Here is a 23,396-nt window from a genome sequence, read left to right as displayed (position 1 = left end):
TCAGGAAGGCCAGGCTAGTACATTAACTTCTCCCCGTGTCACTGAGCCTCCGGTTCTCATCCCTGTGTTTCCAGGCCCCTCCCAGAGCTGCTCCAGGTCCGTTTCTGCTTTCATGCTAATTGCTGGTTTCCTGTTTTTTTTGTGTGCAGAGGACACCAACTGCTCCCCTGAGCCCATCACTCACCTGCGCTGGGATGATCCATACTACGATATTGCTAGGCACCAGATCGTGGAAGTAGCAGGTAATGACCCACTCTCCCCACTCCTTCCAGTGTTGCCTCTTCAGTGGGATCAGATGTGGGCTTGTTAATTGGAGTGGAAAGGGGCCCGCCCTGTGCCAACCACCAGTGGCAGACAACAGGGACAGCTGACATTTTCGGGGATGGGAGCCCCAAACCTTTGGGATGTCTGTGGCAGTTCTTATTTTCCATTGTTCTCGGTTTGACTCAGATTAATTCCCAGATCTCACTGTCTCTGAAGTGATTAGAGTGAGGACTGGTCACTTCTGCTTAGGTGCATTCATTGGAGCCCCACCATGTCCCAAGGCATGCTGCAGCACCTTCTAGCTGATTATACCAGAATTGCCACCTCCCCCTGGTTCTTCAGGGCGGTAGCTAATATCTAAGTTGTCTGAGAAATTGGCACATTAACTGGTGGGGGACCATGCAGTTTGCATAGTCAAAGCTTGTGGCCTTTACTGTAGCTGGACTGTGGGGACAGCCTTTGCTGGATGTGTCTGCTACAGGGAGCAGATGGGAAAGGGTTAACATTGTTGCTACTTCAGTGACAATTAGGCTGCAGCACTAACATTCCTGATTCCCTCCCTGTTTCACAAACATCCTTTAAAATATATTAACTCTTGGAGCACTGCAAACACCCTATGCCAGTTACAGCTGAGACCTGTGACTGGAATTTTTAGAAGGTGCTGGGAGTGGGGATACAGGTCAGGATTTTGCTCTGGAACTATTTCCAGCTTGCCCAGCTCTCTTGCTGCCAGAAACCCTCCCCAGTCCCCCACAACTTGATTCTCCCACTTCTTCAGCTTGCATTATCCATGCACCCCTCCACTAGCCCTGCACCCTGGTTTGTGTTCCACGAGTGAAGAGAAATCTTGGGCGGAGGGGAGGAGGAAAGAATCCCAGGCTTATCAGATCTCATGGTGAAATGAAAGTTGCACTGGTATAATCCCCTTCTCTGGGTGGTTTGGGACATTTGGCTGGAATATGGCTCCTTTCTCCACTTCAGTGATGCCACTCCAGCTTTTTGGACATTATCACTATTGTTGTGTGTCCCTAAAACTATGGCTTTTTCCAGGCTACTTTGTGTCTAGAGAGCCTTGGGCGCTCAAGATTAGTGCAATAATTCAGTCCCTGGCCAAAGGGTCTCTAAGGGTATGTCTACACTGTGATAAAAGATCCACAGCACAGCCGCAGCTGGCCTGGGTCAGTTGATGTGGGCTCAGGCTGCGGGGCTATAAAATTTCAGAATAGGTGTTCAGGCTCAGGCTGGAGCCTGTTCTCTGAGACCTTGCTAGGGAGGAGGATCCCAGAGCCCAGGCTACACCCTGAGCCCAACATCTACACTACAGTTCTATAGCCCTGTAGCCTGACCTCCACAAGCCCAAGTCAGCTGACATGGGCCAGCCACGTGTATTTTATTGTAGTGTAGACATACCCATACATTCTTGTCCACAGTGTACTGGTTTGCCAGATTCCTGATCCTGCTTCCAGGGTTAAAATTCCCAGCATTATAGTTGTCCCAGATCACCACCCTGTTCTCCATAATGCTGTGGTTGGGTTGGAGGAGTGCAGGTTTGTGCCATTTAATGCTTCAGTGACAGAAACTCAGATATTTGCTCAGGCAGGTGTTTCTAAACACCAGGAATTTAAGAGTTAAATGACACTCTCATTCACCTCAGACAAAGCCCACAGTGCTTAACGGAGTGGTTAGATCAGAACCAACAAGAACCACGGAGTGATGGGCCCAAACCTAGGATGTCCTCTGCCATGTGTTGTGTGCTGATATAATCTCCAGTGTTTCTGTAGAGCTTTTATCCCAAGGGATCCCAAGCTTTTATCCCAAAATGCATGAATAGGCATCACTGAAATCCAGCCAGCTCAGAGGCGGGGCACAACAACTCTACATAACTGTGTAGGGTACAAAGTGAAAAATTCCATATCTTACTGAAATGGTAGGTGGGATTTCAGGAGGTTCTCATCTGGCAGGATGGCTGACTGGAATGTGCGCTGGGATTGTGGAAGAAATCTCCTCCCCCACTATTGGGGTAATTTTTATCCATCGTAATTTCTAACTGCCCGTCCCTGTGATCTTTGTGTGGTTGGAAAGCCTTCCTCTGAAGCCTGTGCCAGTGACTGCTGTTGGAGTTGGGTTGCTGATGGCCTGCTACATTTGTCTAGTTCCTGTGTTCTGTGATCATCTCAAGTCCAACTTGGAGGGCATTGACTTGCCTTATTCCAGGCTGGTGATTTCCTCCCCCTGCAAATAGTTCTCTGCTTGCCACTCTCTCACCCAGCAACCGTGTGCCCTGGGCATGCTCAGTGCCTGCCACTCAGCTTTGAATGCCATCAGCTGATATCTTGGAACTATGTTGAGTAGATTCAGAGCTGATCGCTGAAGACCCAGGAAACGCAGTGTGACTCCCTGTGTTTCTAGGTTCCAGGAGGGAGACCACAGCAGTTGCAGAACCAGTCTATGAATGGAAGGCGGGCAGGCTAGTGCTCCGTTCAAGGGGAGATGGCTACAGATATCACTACACCCACCAGCAGAGATGGCACGAATTAGCTTGCTGTTGGCAATTTCAGTGGAGAGGCCCAGGACTGAATGTAGCATGGAAACGGGATTCCCTGTTGACCCCTAAAAGGGGGACAGGTCTCTTTAGGGCTGGGCTGAAGCACGTTGGCAGCTGCTGGTGGGGGAAAGATCACCCTGCTCCTGCCCAGGCTGAACTTGTTCTGAGAATGGAGGCCCTAAGCCAGGGGCGGGCCCGAGGGCCACATCTGGGTATGGAAATTGTATGGTGGGCCACAAATGCTCACGAAATTGGGAGTTGGAGTGCGGGAGGGGGTGAGGGCTCTGGCTGGGGGTGCGGGCCCTGGGGTGGGGCCAGAAATGAGGAGTTCAGAGTACGGGAGGGGGCTCAGGGCTGGGGCAGGGGGTTGGGATGTGGGAGGGGTTGAGAGCTCCAGCTGGAGGTGCAGGCTCTGTAGTGGAGCCTGGGATGAGGGTTTTGGGGTGCAGGAGGGAGCTGTGGGCTGGGCATGGAGCAGAGGGGTTCAGCGTATGGGAGGGGGCTGTGGGCTGAGGCAAGGGGTTGGGGTGTGGGAGGGGGTATGGGCTCTGTGCTGGGGGGCGGTTTTCCAGGGTGGGGACAGAAATGAGGGGTTCAGGGTGTGGGAGGGGGCTCTGGGCTGGGTCAGGAGGTTGGGATGCGGGGGATGGGGTTCTGGGCTGGGGCTGAGGGGTTTGGAGTGTGGGAGGGTGCTCCAGGCTCAGGGCGGGGGTATGAGGGCTCCAGCCGGGTGTGCGGGGGAGGGGGTGGGGCTGAGGATGAGGGGTTTGGGGTGCAGGAGGGCGCTCCAGGCTGGGACCGAGGGGTTTGGAGGGCAGGAGGGGGATCAGGGTTGGGGTAGGGGGTTGGGGCGTGGGAGGAGGTCAGGGGTTCGGGCTCCAGGTGGCACTTACCTCAAGCAGCTCCCGGAAGCAGTAGCATGTCTCCCCTCTGGCTTCTAGGTGGAGGCGCAGCACTGGCCAGGTGGCTCTGTGCACTGCCCCATCCGCAGGCGCTGCCCCTGCAGCTCCCGTTGGGCACAGTTCCTGGCCAATAGGAGCTGTAGAGCTGGCGCTTGGGGTGGGGACAGCATGTGGAGCCCCCTGGCTGCTCCTACTTGTAGGAGCCGGAGGGGGGACATGCTGCTGCTTCCAGGAGCCGTGCGGAGCCACAGCATGTGCGGAGCAGGGCAAGCCTCCCATGCCGCTCCCTAGCGGGAGCTCGAGGATCAGATTAAAAGGTCTGATGGGCCGGTTGCGGCCTGTGGGCCATAGTTTGCCTACCCCTGCTCTAGATCACCAGAGATGTCAGTCTGGGATGCTTCACCAGCAACCAGTTTTTCAGAACTGATGACACCCTTCCCAGCAGTGGGGAGTTGGCAGTGCAGCTCCCATTAGCAAGTTAATGGAGATGTAGTCCAGAGGCTCCCTGACGTGTTCAGCTCCTGGCAGCAGGCACTGTTGCTCAGAGGGGCTGCCTGAGTCACACTCTGGGCTCCGTGACAAGGCTGTTTATTTAGCCTCTTAGTCAATTATTAATAAAGTAACTGAAACAATATTCAACATGTCAAACCACAGCCCAGACCTTGGAATCACAGGGTCACATTCCCAGGACATGTTTAATCCAGGAGGGTCTAAACTGGTGCTGTGGGAGCAGGGCCCCCATTAATGGTGGAGAGCACATGGTGTCAGTGCTGGAAAGAAGCACTAAGGGAATTTCTTACAGACTAGGAAGAAACTGATTAGAAAATAGTCTTTGGCCTCCAAAACCTGGAGAACTAATGCTGAGCTGCCTTTGGCTCACTAGACAAGCTGCTGATCTGCACTTAAACCTTCTCCATGCAGTGACAGCTCACTATGGCCAGCCCCTGCCTCATTTCTCTTGTAATCATTACCAAAGGGTTGCAGAGATAGAGGTTTTGCCCATCCTGCTGCTTCAATAGATTCCTTCTGTGGCTTTGCTTAGCCATCCATGCCCTGTCCTGCACATCAGGGCAGAGGGCATGTGGCTAATTCTGTCCATCTTTTCCTGAAGAGCATTCTGGGGCACTATTCTGAGACATTTCAAGGAAATAGAAGCAGGAGGCTGGTTCTCATCCTCAGGCTGAGCTTGTTGCATCCAGGGCTGTCATGTGAGATTAGCACAGAGGTTCCTTGTTGATGGAAGGATGCATAATGTTTGTACAACACAGTTTAATATTATAAAAACAATTAATGCTACTCAAAAATTGGGACAATCATTATCTTGCTGGTACTAATTTGTGATCCAGGTTGTCCTGTGGAGTCCCAAGCTGTCTGGGCCCTAAGGGGAAGGATTTGAACTCTAAGAAGTGTGGAGTAGAACTGGTTGGAAAATAGTCTTTTGATGGTTGTTCTCCACTGCTCCCCCTGGAAATTTTGGCTTTTCGGTGAAATATCAAAAACCAAAATATTTTGATCCACAGTGATTCCAAGTTTCCCCATGAGAGTTGTACTTGAGGGACAGTATGCTCCCATTCTCCTCTGTGGGTCATGCTCTCTGGAAGGAATATGTCTTCTCCTTTGATGCACCGTTTCACCCTCCTTGATAAAGCAAGGATATGTGTTTGAGGAGTCCCTGGCTGTAGTGCATCATGGGAGATGTAGTTCTGCTAGAGAGCCTAGCTCAGAGAGAGGAATAGAGGTGTAAGGCATCTGACTACAAATCCCATGAGGCATTGTGGCACCCTTTTGAATCAGAATATTTTAGATTTTGGCTAAATTATTTTGTTTTCTGGATGTTTAATTTTTTTTGATGAAACATTGACATTTTCCATGGAAAACAAACATATATTTTGTGAAAAAAACTGTTTCTTCAAATTTTGTTTGTCAGATTTGTTGACAGAATTTTTGACCAGGCCAAGGGTAGAGATCTCTGGTGCATCCTGTGTGCATTTCTTGTTTGTGGGTTCCTCTTCTTCTTGGCAGTGGAATTACTGCTCTGTAGCAGTTAAACTCCTTTTGCAGAAACTCGTGCAAAGGCTGCTCAGCACCTCAGCAACAACTTCTGCAATGTGAGATTTGTGAGAAACCACAACATGCAACATCTGGAGAAAAGCCTGCTAGCCCATGCTCTGAGGGCCTTGTTGGAACCACTCCAGACTCAGGCTCACCCCGGGCCTCCTCTCCAGAGATCTGTATTTTGTTAGTAACGTCTAAAAGTTTTAGTAGTCATTTCTGACACCTTGGGATCAAAGCCAAACTGCGGTACAGTATAATCCTGACCCCAAATCACAGATGAGATTAGCAAACGTGGCTAATGGTTAGGGGCCATTAAAATTGGTGAGAGTAGGATCCAGAGAATGCAAATCCCACTGGAATTTGGGGAAAGCAAAGAATCTTAGAGCTGCTATAAGGCAGTGAATTTCCACTGATCCTCCTGCCCAGTGGGACTGCATTCCAGAGCCGAGGTAATGGTGAAGGAGACAAGGGAGCTGCCTTTACCCCTTTAGTGCCTGTCTCTCAAACCTGCAGCTGTGAGATGCATTATAATCTCTGCTTTCCCCCAAATAATTGGCTTCCCCTCACCTGGCACAGGGAAATTAGAAACCAGTATGTGATCTCCTGTGAATAATCTGTAGCCCCTGTCCAATAGGCCCCTTCCCAATCCCTGAAATTTGACGCTTGTTTCTGTTTGTTATGCATGAGAAGCAGTAGATTTCAAGCACTTATTGGTAGCTTTTTGGGCTGCCCTGGCAGAACAGGCCTTGTGTTGATGTGTAGCACAGCCTGCTGTAGCAGTGGAGAGCTGCCATCTCTGCAAAGGGAGAGGAATTCCAGTCCTCCTGCAGGCATGGCAAAAGGCAGAGTATTGGGTGTTGCTATATCTTACTGTGTTGTACTTTGATGACAGATCCAGGGGCGACATTGACTCTATCTGACTTTTGAACACATCTCTGAGTTCTTGCAGCTGCCATTTCAAGGGGTTACTAGAGTAAAGGCAGTGACTGTCTGCAGAGCTTGCACTGGAGCTGTGTGTTGCAATGGGTTGTGCTGGTGAAGAGCTGTGCTCAGCAGGGCCCCTGCGCTGCCTTCCCTCAGAGATAACACTGGTCCTTTCCCCTTTAGTGCAATGTGTTTTCATTGCTCTTATTTGGACAGGAATCCCTTCCCGTCTGCACTCAGTTGTATTTATCTGCTGGCTTTGGTGACATTCCTTTGGGACATTGACATGGTGCAAATAATTGATATTTGTGATGTGCCGAGGAAGGCCTGTTTCCTGCCCCAAAATTTGACGTGTGACTGTGGCATGTGAGGTTGAGAGGATGGGGTGGCTTCTAAGGGTAGCTGTGCTCTGGCCAACCCCCTAATGCAGGCTTAGTATCCGTGTTGGAACCTGCCCTCTGAACAAGAGAAATGGAAATGGGTGGGAGTGGCATGGGATCTTTCAGAGATACAGATCCCCACCTAGGGGTATGTCTACACTACGAAATTAGGTCGAATTTATAGAAGTCGGTTTTTTAGAAATCGGTTTTATATATTCGAGTGTGTGTGTCCCCACAAAAAATGCTCTAAGTGCATTAAGTGAATTAACTCGGCGGAGTGCTTCCACAGTACCGAGGCAAGCGTCGACTTCCGGAGTGTTGCACTGTGGGTAACTATCCCACAGTTCCCGCAGTCTGTGCTGCCCATTGGAATTCTGGGTTGAGATCCCAATGCCTGATGGGGCTAAAACATTGTCGCGGGTGGTTCTGGGTACATATTGTCAGGCCCCCCGTTCCCTCCCTCCCTCCGTGAAAGCAAGGGCAGACAATCATTTCGTGTCTTTTTTCCTGAGTTACCTGTGCAGACGCCATACCACGGCAAGCATGGAGCCCGCTCAGGTAACCGTCACCGTATGTCTCCTGGGTGCTGGCAGACGCGGTACTGCATTGCTACACAGTAGCAGCAACCCATTGCCTCGTGGCAGCAGATGGTGCAATAGGACTGGTAGCTGTCATCGTCCTGTCCGAGGTGTTCCTGGCTGCGTTGGCCGGGAGCGCCTGGACAGACATGGGCGCAGGTACTAAATTTGGAGTGACTTGATCAAGTCATTCTCTTTAGTCCTACAGTCAGTCCTATTGAACCATCTTATGGTGATCAGGCAGACGATATGGATCGGTAGCAGTCGTATTGTACCGTCTTCTGCCAGGCAGGCAAGAGATGAGGATGGCTAGCAGTCGTATTGTACCATCTTCTGCTGAGCAGCCCTGAGATGTGGATGGCATGCAGTCCTTCTCCACCGTCTGCTGCCAGCCAAAGATGTAAAAGATAGATGGAGTGTATCAAAACAAGAAATAGACCAGATTTGTTTTGTACTCATTTGCTTCTCCTCCCCCCTCCCCGTCTAGGGGACTCATTCCTGTAGGTCACACTGCAGTCACTTACAGGGAAGGTGCAGCGAGGTAAATCTAGCCATGTATCAATCAGAGGCCAGACTAACTTCCTTGTTCCAATAAGAACAATAAGTTAGGTGCACCATTTCTTATTGGAACCCTCCGTGAAGTCCTGCCTGAAATACTCCTTGATGTAAAGCCACCCCCTTTGTTGATTTTAGCTCCCTGAAGCCAACCATGTAAGCCGTGTCGTCAGTCGCCCCTCCCTCCGTCAGAGCAACGGCAGACAATCGTTCCGCGCCTTTTTTCTGAGCGGACGCCATACCAAAGGCAAGCATGGAGGCCGCTCAGCTCACTTTGGCAATTAGGAGCACATTAAACACCATACGCATTATCCAGCAGTATATGTAGCACCAGAACCTGGCAGAGCGATACCGGGCGAGTAGGCGATGTCAGCGACGTCAGCGCAGGGACAAGAGTGATGAGGACATGGACACAGACTTCTCTGAAAGCATGGGCCCTGGCAATATGGGCATCATGGTGCTAATGGGGCAGGTTCATGCCGTGGAATGCTGATTCTGGGCCTGGGAAACAAGCACAGACTGGTGGGACCGCACAGTGTTGCAGGTTTGGGACGATTCCCAGTGGCTGTGAAACTTTTGCCTGCATAAGGGCGCTTTCATGGAACTTTGTGACTTGCTTTTCCCTGCCCTGAGGCGCAAGAATACCAAGATGAGAGCATCCCTCAAAGTTGAGACGTGAGTGGCAATAGCCCTGTGGAAGCTTGCAACAGCAGACAGCTACCGGTCAGTCGGGAATCAATTTGGAGTGGGCAAATCTACTGTGGGGGCTGCTGTGATGCAAGTAGCCAACGCAATCAAAGATCTGCTGATATCAAGGGTAGTGACCCTGGGAAATGTGCAGGTCATAGTGGATGGCTTTGCTGCAATGGGATTCCCTAACTGTGGTGGGGCCATAGACGGAACCCATATCCCTATCTTGGCACCGGAGCACCAAGCCGCCGAGTACATAAACCGCAAGGGGTACTTTTCAATAGTGCTGCAAGCTCTGGTGGATCACAAGGGACATTTCACCAACATCAGCGTGGAATGGCCAGGAAAGGTATGTGACGCTCTCATCTTCAGGAACTCTGGTCTGTTTCAAAAGCTGCAGGAAGGGACTTTCTTCCCAGACCAGAAAATAACTGTTGGGGATGTTGAAATGCCTATAGTTATCCTTGGGGACCCAGCCTACCCCTTAATGCCATGGCTCATGAAGCCATACACAGGCAGTCTGGACAGTAGTCAGGAGCTGTTCAACTACAGGCTGAGCAAGTGCAGAATGGTGGTAGAATGGGCATTTGGACGTTTAAAGGCGCGCTGGCGCAGTTTACTGACTCGCTTAGACCTCAGCGAAACCAATATTCCCACTGTTATTACTGCTTGCTGTGTGCTCCACAATATCTGTGAGAGTAAGGGGGAGACGTTTATGGCAGGGTGGGAGGTTGAGGCAAATCGCCTGGCTGCTGGTTACGCGCAGCCAGACACCAGGGCGGTTAGAAGAGTACAGGAGGGCGCGGTACGCATCAGAGAAGCTTTGAAAACCAGTTTCATGACTGGCCAGGCTACGGTGTGAAAGTTCTGTTGGTTTCTCCTTGATGAAACCCCCCGCCCCTTGGTTCACTCTACTTCCCTTTAAGCTAACCACCCTCCGCTCCTCCCTTCGATCACCGCTTGCAGAGGCAATAAAGTCATTGTTGCTTCACATTCATGCATTCTTTATTCATTCATCACACAAATAGGGGGATGACTACCAAGGTAGCCCAGGAGGGGTGGTGGAGGAGGGAAGGAAAATGCCACACAGCACTTTAAGCACAGCACTTCAAAAGTTTACAACTTTAAAATTTATTGAATGCCAGCCTTCTTTTTTTGGGGCAATCCTCTGTGGTGGAGTGGCTGGTTGGCCGGTGGCCCCCCCATCGCGTTCTTGGGCGTCTGGGTGTGGAGGCTATGGAACTTGGGGAGGAGGGCGGTTGGTTACAGAGGGGCTGCAGTGGCAGTCTGTGCTCCAGCTGCCTTTGCTGCAGCTCAACCATACACTGGAGCATACTGGTTTGGTCCTGCAGCAGCCTCAGCATTGAATCCTGCCTCCTCTCATCACGCTGCCGCCACATTTGAGCTTCAGCCCTCTCTTCAGCCCACCACTTACTCTCTTCAGCCTGCCACCTCTCCTCCGGGTCATTTTGTGCTTTCCTGCACTCTGACATTATTTGCTTCCATGCATTCGTCTGTGCTCTGTCAGTGTGGGAGGACAGCATGAGCTCAGAGAACATTTCATCACGAGTGTGTTTTTTTTCTTTCTAATCTTCACTAGCGTCTGGGAAGGAGAAGATCCTGTGATCATTGAAACACATGCAGCTGGTGGAGGGAAAAAAAAGGGACAGCGGTATTTAAAAAGACACATTTTATAAAACAGTGGCTACAGTCTTTCAGGGTAAACCTTGCTGTTAACATTACATACATAGCACATGTGCTTTCGTTACAAGGTCGCATTTTGCCTCCCCACACCACGTGGCTACCCCCTCAACCCTCCCTCCTCCCCGTGGCTAACACCGGGGAACATTTCTGTTCAGCTGCAGGCAAACAGCCGAACAGGAACGGGCTCCTCTGAGTGTCCCCTGAAGAAAAGCACCCTATTTCAACCAGGTGACCATGAATGATATCTCACTCTCCTGAGGATAACACAGAGAGATAAAGAACAGATGTTGTTTGAACGCCAGCAAACGTACACTGCAATGCTTTGTTGTACAATGATTCCCGAGTACGTGTTACTGGCCTGGAGTGGTAAAGTGTCCTACCATGAAGGACGCAATAAGGCTGCCCTCCCCAGAAACCTTTTGCAAAGGCTTTGGGAGTACATCCAGGAGAGCCACGAGTGCCAGGGCAAATTAATCCTTTCACATGCTTGCTTTTAAACCATGTATAGTATTTTAAAAGGTACACTCACCGGCGGTCCCTTCTCCACCTGCCGGGTCCAGGAGGCAGGCTTGGGTGGGTTCGGGGGGTACTGGCTCCAGGTCCAGGGTGAGAAACAGTTCCTGGCTGTCGGGAAAACCCGTTTCTCCACTTGCTTGCTGTGAGCTATCTACAACCTCGTCGTCATCATCATCTTCTTTGTCCCCAAAACCTGCTTCCGTGTTGCCTACATCTCCATTGAAGGAGTCAAACAACACGGCTGGGGTAGTGGTGGCTGAGCCCCCTAAAATGGCATGCAGCTCATCATAGAAGCGGCATGTTTAGGGCTCTGACCCGGAGCGGCCGTTCGCCCCTCTGGTTTTCTGGTAGGCTTGCCTCAGCGCCTTAAGTTTCACGTGGCACTGCTTCGGATCCCTGTTATGGCCTCTGTCCTTCATGCCCTGGGAGATTTTGACAAAGGTTTTGGCATTTCGAAAACTGGAACGTAGTTCTGATAGCACGGATTCCTCTCCCCAGACAGCGATCAGATCCCGTACCTCCCGTTCGGTCCAAGCTGGAGCTCTTTTGCGATTCTGGGACTCCATCATGGTCACCTCTGCTGATGAGCTCTGCATGGTCACCTCTGCTGATGAGCTCCGCACTCACCTGCAGCTTGCCACATTGGCCAAACAGGAAATGAGATTCAAAAGTTCGCAGTTCTTTTCCTGTCTAGCTGGCCAGTGCATCTGAGTTGAGAGTGCTGTCCAGAGCGGTCACAATGTAGCACTCTGGGATAGCTCCCGGAGGCCAATACCATCGAATTGTGTCCACAGTATCCCAAATTTGACCCAGCAACGCAGATTTAAGCGCTAATCCACTTGTCAGGGGTGGAGTACAGAAATCGATTTTAAGAGCCCTTTAAGTCGCAATAAAGGGCTTCATCGTGTGGATGGGTGCAGGTTTACATTGATTTAACGCTGCTAAATTCGACCTAAAGTCCTAGTGTAGACCTGGGCTATGAGCTGCTCTTTTTCACTTATTGGTAGGCAATAATATTAAGGGTTCACAAAATATCATGGAAGCATCTGGAGTATAATAGTCCCCATCTGCTGCTTTATAAGTGAGATCTGGCTTATTGCAAAGTGGGCTCACTCTCTACTAATTATATTGATCCATATTGTAAGGCACATCCTCCATCTATCTCTAAACCCCTCTCAGTCAGAGGTTTCTGACACTTTGAACAAGAGTCACTTCACCCTAATGTGTAGGGGAGTGCTGTTATCCCAGTTTTACAGATGGGAAAACTGAAGTACATAGCAGGGAAGTGAGTCAACCAAGGTTACACACTGAGTTAGTGAAACACCCAGGGAAAGGTGCAGGAGGATTCCCAGTCCTCTCCTTGAACCACTAGATGACCTTGGTTTTGATAGGAACATAGGGGAAGAGAGAGACCCCTAGGGGGTGTGTGTGTGTGATTGTGATTGCCAGTACAGACGGCTTGTTGTAACTTTGTTTCTGTTCCTCCAGACCAGGGTGCACTTGATGGGGCCCAGACAGGTAGGTAGAGTGACTGGTTCTCATGTCATTGGCATTCGATACTCTGGATCATGGTATTCCTTTAACATGATTGTGGCCTGTAGCTGGGTTATCTCAGGGGAGCCCAAACTTTGCCCAGCCTAGGACTGTGTTGGCAACTTGCCAGAAGTGTGAAGGCTGCATGTAATGTGCACTAAACCAAGTAAATTGCAGCCACCCTCCTCCTCTTAAATGTGGAGGTGCAACCAGCTGGGACTGTCCTCTCTGTGCACCGCACCTCCATGTTAGACATGGCAGAACTCTCTGAGCTGAGTTTAGCCTGCAGACTTCATGCTGGGCACCCTTGGGTTCTCAGGTGTTGGCATGAGTTCTGTTCCTCCTCTTGGGTGGTGATGCTTTCTTTGGGCCAGGTTAGCTTGAATCTAGCTTCATCTTATTGTGGTGTATGCTTCAGGCATCCGTGCTGAGACTGCTTCCCTCCCTCTCATCCACTGTTGTAATCAGGAAATAGACTTGCTGTGCAGCTGGCACTCTGATTGGCCGTTCTTCCATGAGCTCCTTCAGGGGCAATTTTTTCTGCTGCCAGCTGCTAGTGGGACATCATATTACGGTGGTGTGTTCTCCATGCTAGCCTGAAGCTGTGCTACGTGGCCCAATGTGCTTGCTGAGGAAGATGATCACGTTTGTTAACATTCTCTGGAGTCCATCCCCAAATGTCAGGAGCTTGGCTGTTATAATGCCATTGGATTTGTCAATGCAAATGAGCTCTCTTCTGGTGCTAGGAGTTCTTTCCATTATCTTTGAACTTTCTGCTGGCTGAGCCCTTTGCTCAGGCCCTGGAATTGCTGATAAATGCCACTGTTTTTCACAGAGACAAGATGGGTGAGGTAATATCTTTTATTGGACCTCCTTCTGTTGGCGAAAGAGACAAGCTTTTAAGCTTACACAGAGTTCTTCTTCTGGTTTGTTTTTTTACAGCTGCCTTAGTGCAATTCTTTCTGTGTGGGTGTTCCCCCACTGCCTTATCTCTTCCTGTTCCCCAGTCTGCCATGCCCTCAGCATATTCCTCCCATTTTACATTTTTTACCTTCTCCCTCTGCAATAGTTTAATAGTTTAAGTACAAATAAAGCATTAAATAGGTATGATATATTTGTCCTTCATCCTGGAGTCAGCTGGTTCCTAATGTAACCTTGAAAAACTGCATCTTGCCAACTTAAACTCCATCTCCCTAGCTTCCGCAGATACCCTCTCTTGGTTCTCCCCAAAACCCATTAAGGATGAAGGCTCTGGTCTCTTCATATGGCTTTTGTCATAAATATAAAGGGAAGGGTAAACCCCTTTGAAATCCCTCCTGGCCAGGGGAAAGCTCCTCTCACCTGTAAAGGGTTAAGAAGCTAAACGTAACCTCGCTGGCACCTGACCAAAATGACCAATGAGGAGACAAGATACTTTCAAAAGCTGGGAGGAGGGAGAGAAACAAAGGGTCTGTGTGTCTGTCTACATTCTGTCTTGGCCAGGGATAGACCAGGAATGGAGTCTTAGAACTTTTAGTAAGTAATCTAGCTAGGTACGTGTTAGATTATGATTTCTTTAAATGGCTGAGAAAAGAACTGTGCTGAATAGAATAACTATTTCTGTCTGTGTATCTTTTTTGTAACTTAAGGTTTTGCCTAGAGGGGTTCTCTATGTTTTGAATCTAATTACCCTGTAAGGTATCTACCATCCTGATTTTACAGGGTGGATTTCTTTATTTCTATTTACTTCTATTTTTATTAAAAGTCTTCTTGTAAGAAAACGGAATGCTTTTTCATTGTTGTCAGATCCAAGGGTTTGGGTCTGTGGTCACCTATGCAAATTGGTGAGGCTTTTTATCCAACATTTCCCAGGAAAGGGGGTGTGCAAGTGTTGGGAGGATTGTTCATTGTTCTTAAGATCCAAGGGTCTGGGTCTATAGTCACCTAGGCAAATTGGTGAGGCTTTTTACCAAACCTTGTCCAGGAAGTGGGGTGCAAGGTTTTGGGAAGTATTTTGGGGGGAAAGACGCGTCCAAACAGCTCTTCCCCAGTAACCAGTATTAGTTTGGTGGTGGTAGCGGCCAATCCAAGGACAAAGGGTGGAATATTTTGTACCTTGGGGAAGTTTTGACCTAAGGTGGTAAAGATAAGCTTAGGAGGTTTTTCATGCAGGTCCCCACATCTGTTCAGAGTTCAGAATCGGGGAGGAACCTTGACATGGTGGCATAGTGGTGGGATTAACCTGAAATCATTTTGAGGTCCAGTTGAGATTTTTTGAACTAGAAATACAGATTTTAAAAAAGGAAATGTTTTTCCTTTGGAAAGGAAGTCCAGAAAGCAGCTGAAACTGAAAGCAGCTTGTTTTTCTCTGCTTTGTGGCCAAGCAGAGACAAAAGGGGATTATCTTTGTGAATTGCAGGTTTTCTTTGCCTGGAGGCAGGGTACTTAACTCCTGCAGGGAAATTCAGTCTTCCAACCCAGAGTTTTTTTCTCCCTAAAAGTAAATAGGGAGGGGGGTGTCCTACCCATTTGCCTGGAGACAAAAGTGGCAGGGGGTTTTTTTTAGGATTTTGATTTTTTTTGTTTTACAAGGAGCACAGGTTTGAAAAGGAATTTTTTTTTTCTGTTGGGCTGCTGGTAAGCAGGTTTCCAAGTAGTTGGAGGTTTTTTGCTTTGATTTGGGCCCAGAGCAGAGACAAGGGAATTGTCTTTTTCTGTAGGCTGACAGTCACTATCAGAGAATAGGTATTCTATTCCAGCACAGCAAAATTTTACAGCCAAGTTTTGTTTATTTCTAAACCTTGGGTGTAAAGTTAGTTAAAACAGAGAGGTTAGAATGACAAAATCCACGGCTCGACACAAGCTGGAATTAGCCAGATTTCAGGCTGCGGAAAGACGAAGGGAACATGAAAGACAGATAGAACTCATGCGGCTGAAGAAGGAACAAGCAAGAGTGGCAGAACAACACCAAGCGGCTGCTCACAGGAGAGCTATGGAAGAAGGGACAAGGAACTGGAGGAGAAGGAAAAAGAGAGGAAGTATGTGGAGGAGATGGAGAAGATAAAGGCTCAGCAGAATATCCCAACAAACCCTAGTAATCCTTCTCCAAGTACCACTTCCCATCCCAGAAAGTTCCCCACCTACAAGGCAGGCGATGATACTGAGGCCTTCCTAGAAAACTTCGAAAGGGCCTGCCTTGGGTACAACATCTCTACTGACCAATACATGGTAGAGCTGAGGCCGCAGCTCAGTGGGCCCTTAGCTGAGGTGGCAGCTGAAATGCCTAAAGAACACATGAACAAGTATGAACTGTTTAAATCCAAGGCGAGAGTCAGAATGGGGATAACACCCGAGCAGTCTCGTCGGAGGTTCAGAGCCCTAAGGTGGAGACCAGACATGTCATTTACCCGACATGCCTACCACACTGTGAAACATTGGGATGCCTGGATATCAGGAGCAAGTGGTGAGTCTCCAGTAAATTTGCCCTTCCTAATGCAAATGGAACAATTCTTAGAGGGTGTTCCTGAGGAAATAGAAAAATACATCCTAGATGGGAAGCCCAAAACCGTAATCGAGGCAGGAGAGATTGGAGCCAGATGGGTGGAGGTGGCAGAGAAGAAGAAAACTTGTCACAGTTGGAGTGGAGACCAGAAGGGACAACCCCAGACCACACCCTATTACCGGGGGCTGCCCAAAGCCCCACCTACCTCCCAAAGAACCCTCCAGACCCCTTATCGTCCCACTACCCCATTCTCCAGCAACCCACCTCGCCCCAGTGACCCGTCAGCTGGACGACGTTTTAAATGTAACGAGCTGGGGCATGTAAAGGCCAACTGCCCCAAGAACCCCAACAGATTACAGTTCATTGCACCGGAATCACACCAGAGGTCCGCAGGCCCAGATACCTCCCAGATACCCTTGGAGCGGAGGGAAACTGTGAGAGTGGGTGGGAAGAAGGTCACTGCGTGGAGGGACACCGGAGCACAAGTGTCAGCTATCCATGCTTCCTTAGTGGACCCCAATTTAATCAACCCAGAGATCCAAGTGACGATTCAACCCTTCAAGTCCAACTCTTTCAATTTGCCTACAGCCAAGTTGCCTGTCCAGTACAAGGGCTGGTCAGGAACATGGACTTTTGCAGTCTATGATGATTATCCCATCCCCATGCTGTTGGGGGAAGACTTGGTCAATCATGTGAAGCAGGCCAAGAGGGTGGGAACGGAAACTTCTACCAGGACCCGGTCAGAGGTGATAGACCCGGACCCCAGGCCAATGTCTGCAACAGCAGTAGTGGATCCAGTCCCAGAGACCCAGACGGAACCAGTCCCAGAACTGGAACCAGCCAAACAACCAACACCAGACCCAGTGTCAGCACTGAATCCAGTACTTGCAACCTCAACACCAGAGGGCCCCACCAAACCTGAACTGGCAGCAGCCGATAACCCTACTCAAGAGGCTCAGCCGGAGCCTGAATCCCAACATAGTGCACCAGCGGAGAGCGGTTCACAGTCAACAGAAACAGCTCCATCCCCTATATCGCTTCCAGAGGGACCAAGCCTAGGTCCACAATCCCATGAGGAACTGATGTCTCCAACATCAAGGGAACAGTTCCAGACCAAACAGGAAGCAGATGAAAGCCTCCAGAGAGCTTGGACGGCGGCACGGAGCAACCCACCGCCTCTCAGCTCTTCTAATCGATCCAGGTTTGTTGTAGAAAGAGGACTTTTATACAAGGAAACTCTTTCTGGGGGACACCAGGAAGACTGGCATCCTCAGAGACCGTTGGTAGTTCCAACTAAATACCGGGCCAAGCTCTTGAGCTTTGCCCATGATCACCCTAGTGGCCATGCTGGGGTGAACAGGACCAAAGACCGTTTGCGGGGGTCATTCCACTGGGAGGGAATGGGCAAGGATATTTCTACCTATGTCCAGTCTTGTGAGGTGTGCCAAAGAGTGGGAAAACCCCAAGACCAGGTCAAAGCCCCTCTCCAGCCACTCCCCATCATTGAAGTTCCATTTCAGCGAGTAGCTGTGGATATTCTGGGTCCTTTTCCGAAAAAGACACCCAGAGGAAAGCAGTACATACTGACTTTCATGGATTTTGCCACCCGATGGTCGGAAGCAGTAGCTCTAAGCAACACCAGGGCTAAAAGTGTGTGCCAGGCACTAGCAGACATTTTTGCCAGGGTAGGTTGGCCCTCCGACATCCTCACAGATGCAGGGACTAATTTCCTGGCAGGAACTATGAAAAACCTTTGGGAAGCTCATGGGGTAAATCATTTGGTTGCCACTCCTTACCACCATCAAACAAATGGCATGGTGGAGAAGTTTAATGGAACTTTGGGGGCCATGATACGTAAATGCGTAAATGAGCACTCCAATGATTGGGACCTAGTGTTGCAGCAGTTGCTCTTTGCCTACAGAGCTGTACCACACCCCAGTTTAGGGTTTTCCCCATTTGAACTTGTATATGGCCGTGAGGTTAAGGGGCCATTGCAGTTGGTGAAGCAGCAATGGGAGGGATTTACACCTTCTCCAGGAACTAACATTCTGGACTTTGTAACCAACCTACAAAACACCCTCCGAACCTCTTTAGCCCTTGCTAAAGAAAACTTACAGGATGCTCAAAAAGAGCAAAAAGCCTGGTATGATAAACATGCCACAGAGCGTTCCTTCAAAGTAGGGGACCAGGTCATGGTCTTAAAGGTGCTCCAAGCCCATAAAATGGAAGCATCGTGGGAAGGGCCATTCACGGTCCAGGAGCGCCTGGGAGCTGTTAATTATCTCATAGCATTCCCCACCTCCAACCGAAAGCCTAAGGTGTACCATATTAATTCTCTAAAGCCCTTTTATTCCAGAGAATTAAAGGTTTGTCAGTTTACAGCCCAGGGAGGAGACGACGCTGAGTGGCCTGAAGGTGTCTACTACGATGGGAAATGTGGTAGTGGTGTGGAAGAGGTGAACCTCTCCATGACCCTTGGGCGTATGCAGCGACAGCAGATCAAGGAGCTGTGCACTAGCTACGCGCCGATGTTCTCAGCCACCCCAGGACTGACTGAACGGGCATACCACTCCGTTGACACAGGTAATGCTCACCCAATTAAAGTCCAACCTTACCGGGTGTCTCCTCAAGCTAAAACTGCTATAGAACGGGAGATCCAGGATATGTTACAGATGGGTGTAATCCGCCCCTCTGAAAGTGCATGGGCATCTCCAGTGGTTCTAGTTCCCAAACCAGATGGGGAAATACGTTTTTGCGTGGACTACCGTAAGCTAAATGCTGTAACTCGCCCAGACAACTATCCAATGCCACGCACAGATGAACTATTAGAGAAACTGAGACGGGCCCAGTTCATCTCTACCTTGGACTTAACCAAGGGGTACTGGCAGGTACCGCTAGATGAATCTGCCAAGAAAAGGTCAGCCTTCACCACACATCTCGGGCTGTATGAATTTAATGTACTCCCTTTCGGGCTGCGAAATGCACCCGCCACCTTCCAAAGACTTGTAGATGGTCTCCTAGCGGGATTAGGAGAATATGCAGTTGCCTACCTTGATGATGTGGCCATATTTTTGGATTCCTGGGCAGACCACCTGGAACATCTACAAAAAGTCCTTCAGCGCATAAGGGAGGCAGGACTGACTGTTAAGGCTAAGAAGTGTCAAATAGGCCTAAACAGAGTGACTTACCTTGGACACCAGGTGGGTCAAGGAACTATCAGCCCCCTACAGGCCAAAGTGGATGCTATCCAAAAGTGGCCTGTCCCAAAGTCAAAGAAACAGGTTCAATCCTTCTTAGGCTTGGCCGGTTATTACAGACAATTTGTACCGCACTACAGCCAAATCGCCGCCCCACTGACAGACCTAACCAAAAAGAAACAGCCAAATGCTGTTCAGTGGACCGAAAAGTGTCAGAAGGCCTTTAACAAGCTTAAAGCGACACTCATGTCTGACCCTGTACTAAGGGCCCCAGACTTTGACAAACCGTTCCTAGTAGCCACAGATGCGTCCAAGTGTGGTGTGGGAGCAGTTTTAATGCAGAAAGGACCTGATCAAGAATTCCACCCTGTAGTGTTTCTCGGCAAAAAACTGTCTGAGAGGGAAAGCAACTGGTCAGTCACTGAAAAAGAATGTTACGCCATTGTCTACGCTCTGGAAAAGCTACGCCCATATGTTTGGGGACGGCGTTTCCACCTGCAAACCGACCATGCTGCACTGAAGTGGCTTCACACCATCAAAGAAACTAACAAAAAACTTCTTCGGTGGAGTTTAGCTCTCCAAGATTTTGATTTTGACATCCAACACATCTCAGGAGCTTCTAACAAAGTGGCTGATGCACTCTCCCATGAAAGTTTCCCAGAATCAACTGGTTAAAATCGTCCTTGAGATGTAGAAAATATTGTTAGTCTTTATGTACTTGGTAGTATATTTAGAGATGCATGTGTCTTATTAACTCTGTTTTTCCTAGAGCTCCAGGAAGAAATCCCAGCCAGTGTTTCACCCTAGCTGAGATTTGGGGAGCGTGTCATAAATATAAAGGGAAGGGTAAACCCCTTTGAAATCCCTCCTGGCCAGGGGAAAGCTCCTCTCACCTGTAAAGGGTTAAGAAGCTAAACGTAACCTCGCTGGCACCTGACCAAAATGACCAATGAGGAGACAAGATACTTTCAAAAGCTGGGAGGAGGGAGAGAAACAAAGGGTCTGTGTGTCTGTCTACATTCTGTCTTGGCCAGGGATAGACCAGGAATGGAGTCTTAGAACTTTTAGTAAGTAATCTAGCTAGGTACGTGTTAGATTATGATTTCTTTAAATGGCTGAGAAAAGAACTGTGCTGAATAGAATAACTATTTCTGTCTGTGTATCTTTTTTGTAACTTAAGGTTTTGCCTAGAGGGGTTCTCTATATTTTGAATCTAATTACCCTGTAAGGTATCTACCATCCTGATTTTTACAGGGTGGATTTCTTTATTTCTATTTACTTCTATTTTTATTAAAAGTCTTCTTGTAAGAAAACGGAATGCTTTTTCATTGTTGTCAGATCCAAGGGTTTGGGTCTGTGGTCACCTATGCAAATTGGTGAGGCTTTTTATCCAACATTTCCCAGGAAAGGGGGTGTGCAAGTGTTGGGAGGATTGTTCATTGTTCTTAAGATCCAAGGGTCTGGGTCTATAGTCACCTAGGCAAATTGGTGAGGCTTTTTACCAAACCTTGTCCAGGAAGTGGGGTGCAAGGTTTTGGGAAGTATTTTGGGGGGAAAGACGCGTCCAAACAGCTCTTCCCCAGTAACCAGTATTAGTTTGGTGGTGGTAGCGGCCAATCCAAGGACAAAGGGTGGAATATTTTGTACCTTGGGGAAGTTTTGACCTAAGGTGGTAAAGATAAGCTTAGGAGGTTTTTCATGCAGGTCCCCACATCTGTACCCTAGAGTTCAGAGTCGGGGAGGAACCTTGACAGCTTTATAATTCTGGTAGTGGTCAGGTACCTTGGTGATGGGTGTGGAAGAAATACCTAGATAAAGAGAGACTGGGTGCTAGGACACCTAGTAACTATGCCTGCAAATTGTAGGATTTGCTTCCTGTCTGCATGAAATGCTCAGTCTGCTTCTGCATTGAAGTGAAACTAAAATATGTCAGAGATATCTGACCCTTCCCAGCTGTGTCACCAACTTGCCTGGAGCCTGAAATTGCATGAAATAGAATAGTTTGTTTCTGGCTTCTGCTCCAATAAAGGTACCAGCATGCAGTGCTCCAGGTTGATCAGGCAGTCTTGCATTCTGAACCTGTAGTGTCTGTGAACCTCAAGTGTGGCTGAGGGCCAGATCTTTGAGTTTTGCTACTTCGTATACTCATCCCTGAATGTTGTAGCTTTGGAATATTTTGTAACATTGGCTCTTTGGTGGCAGACCCTATCTAACTGCATTCGGATGATATCTAAATACTAGGATATTTCCCACTTGAGATTTGCATAGAAATTGGATACCCATCTGATTGTACATACAGAGATTAAGAATAGTCAGGGTACCTGGACTGGTTCTAGTTAACTGTCCTAATCATGCAACAGACTCAAATCAGGGCATAGATCTCAAGTAGCCTGGGCAGTGTTTCCCCAGGTGAAACACACCAGGAAATGTTTAGGGAGTTTTGCAGACAGTTAAGCAAATAGTTCCCTTAATGGGTTTATGGTTCCATTTAATGCAGAGTGGTCTTATCAGGACTATATTATAGTTCTGATACACCTTGTGCTTCTGACACAGCCAGCACATCTCAGGCTGTGATCTCACACATTTGAGTGGCAGCACTCTAAGAAAAAGCAAGGGATTGTGTTGACTATTTAGAAGGTATCATAATTCTTGTTGCCCCAATGCCCCAGTGTGGTATTTGGAAGTGTATTGTGCTGCTGGAGGTGCTCCCCTCTGCATGAGGGAGAAAACTGAGGTGCTGACCACTTGGTCCTTAAAAACACCATGTACTTTTCAGGGTGTTTACCTTGGGTCCTGGTCAGATTCCAGTTTGAGTAGTTATGTTGGATCTCCCTAAATTCACACTAGTTTCAGTCCTCAAGGGTGTTGAAAAATTAGAGAGGGCTCAGAGAAGAGCCACGAGAATGATTAAAGGATTAGAAAACCTGCCTTACAGTGGTAGACTCAAGAAGCTCAATCTACTTCGCTTCAAAATGGAAACGTTAAGGGGTGATTTGATTAGTCTGTAAGTACCTACCTGGGGAGCAAATATTTAATAGTGGGCTTTTCAGTCTAGCAGAGAAGGTAGAACATGATACAAGAGCTGGAAGTTGAAGCTAGACAAATTCAGGCTGGAAATAATGTATAAAATCTTAACAGTGAGGGTAATTAACCACTGGAACAATTTACCAAGGGTCGTGGGGCTTCTTCATCACTGGCAATTTTGAAAGCAAGATTAGATGTCTTTCTAAAAGCTCTGCTCTGGAAATTATTTTGGGGCAATTCTATGGCTTGAGTTATATAGGCGGTCACAATGGTCCCTTCTGGCCTTGGAAGCTATGAAATGAATATAATACTATTCTTTGCATACCATTGTGCATTGTTGCTATGTTCCACTCCAAAGGTAGCTACACTTCGGTGTTGGATGAAGTGATTCCTTGTGTGTCTGGACATCTACGTGTGATGTTTGTTGTGTGCTTTGGACTCTGGGTGCTGTATAATCACTTATTGCTGGTTGTTTGCTAATTGAGTTATTGCTGAACATACCCCATTTGGGAGAGGAGGGGAACAAACGAACAGTGGAGTCATTAGTTCAAGGTCTGTGGTTGTGCTTAGTGGGAGCAATAGCTGTTTGCACTGCAAAGAAGTGGCTAAAATTTAGAGACTTAGAAATAAGATTAACTTTGCATTTTCAAAACCAAACAGTACAAGGAGTGGAACATCTGTCCGAGATCAAACATGATCTGCTCTCTCCAAGGCAGAGCGGTCAGCTGGAGGCAGTTTCCTCAGCTAGCCAAAAGCTTGTAGAATTGGCTGCAGTTTCTCATTTATAAATTGGAACCATTGGTGATTCAAACCCCCCTGAATGCTTGGGAGCTGGCTTTGCCTTGTCTGGAAAGACCAGTCTGATCTGAGATGGCAGATGGAAATGGGATATGAAGCAGTTCGTTTCAGGTGATTTATAAGTTAGCGGACTGAGCTCAGTACAGGGAGCTAAGGAGAAGCCCTGGCACTGGTGGTATGTTGGTCTCAGTATAGTTCTCCAGCTACCTTCCCTAAATGCCCTTAAACAATGTACTATCCTGATTTGGAA

General features: G+C 48.5%; 1 protein-coding gene across 4 annotated transcripts in view; it reads left to right on the top strand.

The window, feature by feature from the left end:
• ARHGAP1 (Rho GTPase activating protein 1) overlaps positions 1-23,396 on the top strand; it is a 48,531-nt gene that overhangs the window by 7,184 nt on the left and 17,951 nt on the right. For all 4 annotated transcript variants that reach the window (XM_084629879.1, XM_084629881.1, XM_084629882.1 and 1 more), the window contains exon 3: positions 150-242. In XM_084629879.1, the coding sequence (XP_084486005.1) occupies positions 150-242 (93 nt within the window). The remainder of the gene's footprint in view (positions 1-149; positions 243-23,396) is intronic.

Source organism: Lepidochelys olivacea (genome assembly GCF_965140295.1).
Source record: "Lepidochelys olivacea isolate rLepOli2 genome assembly, chromosome: 6".
NCBI lineage: Eukaryota > Metazoa > Chordata > Testudines > Cheloniidae > Lepidochelys > Lepidochelys olivacea.
Note: the sequence above shows the minus strand (reverse complement) of the source record. Positions and strands in the feature narration are given on the sequence as shown.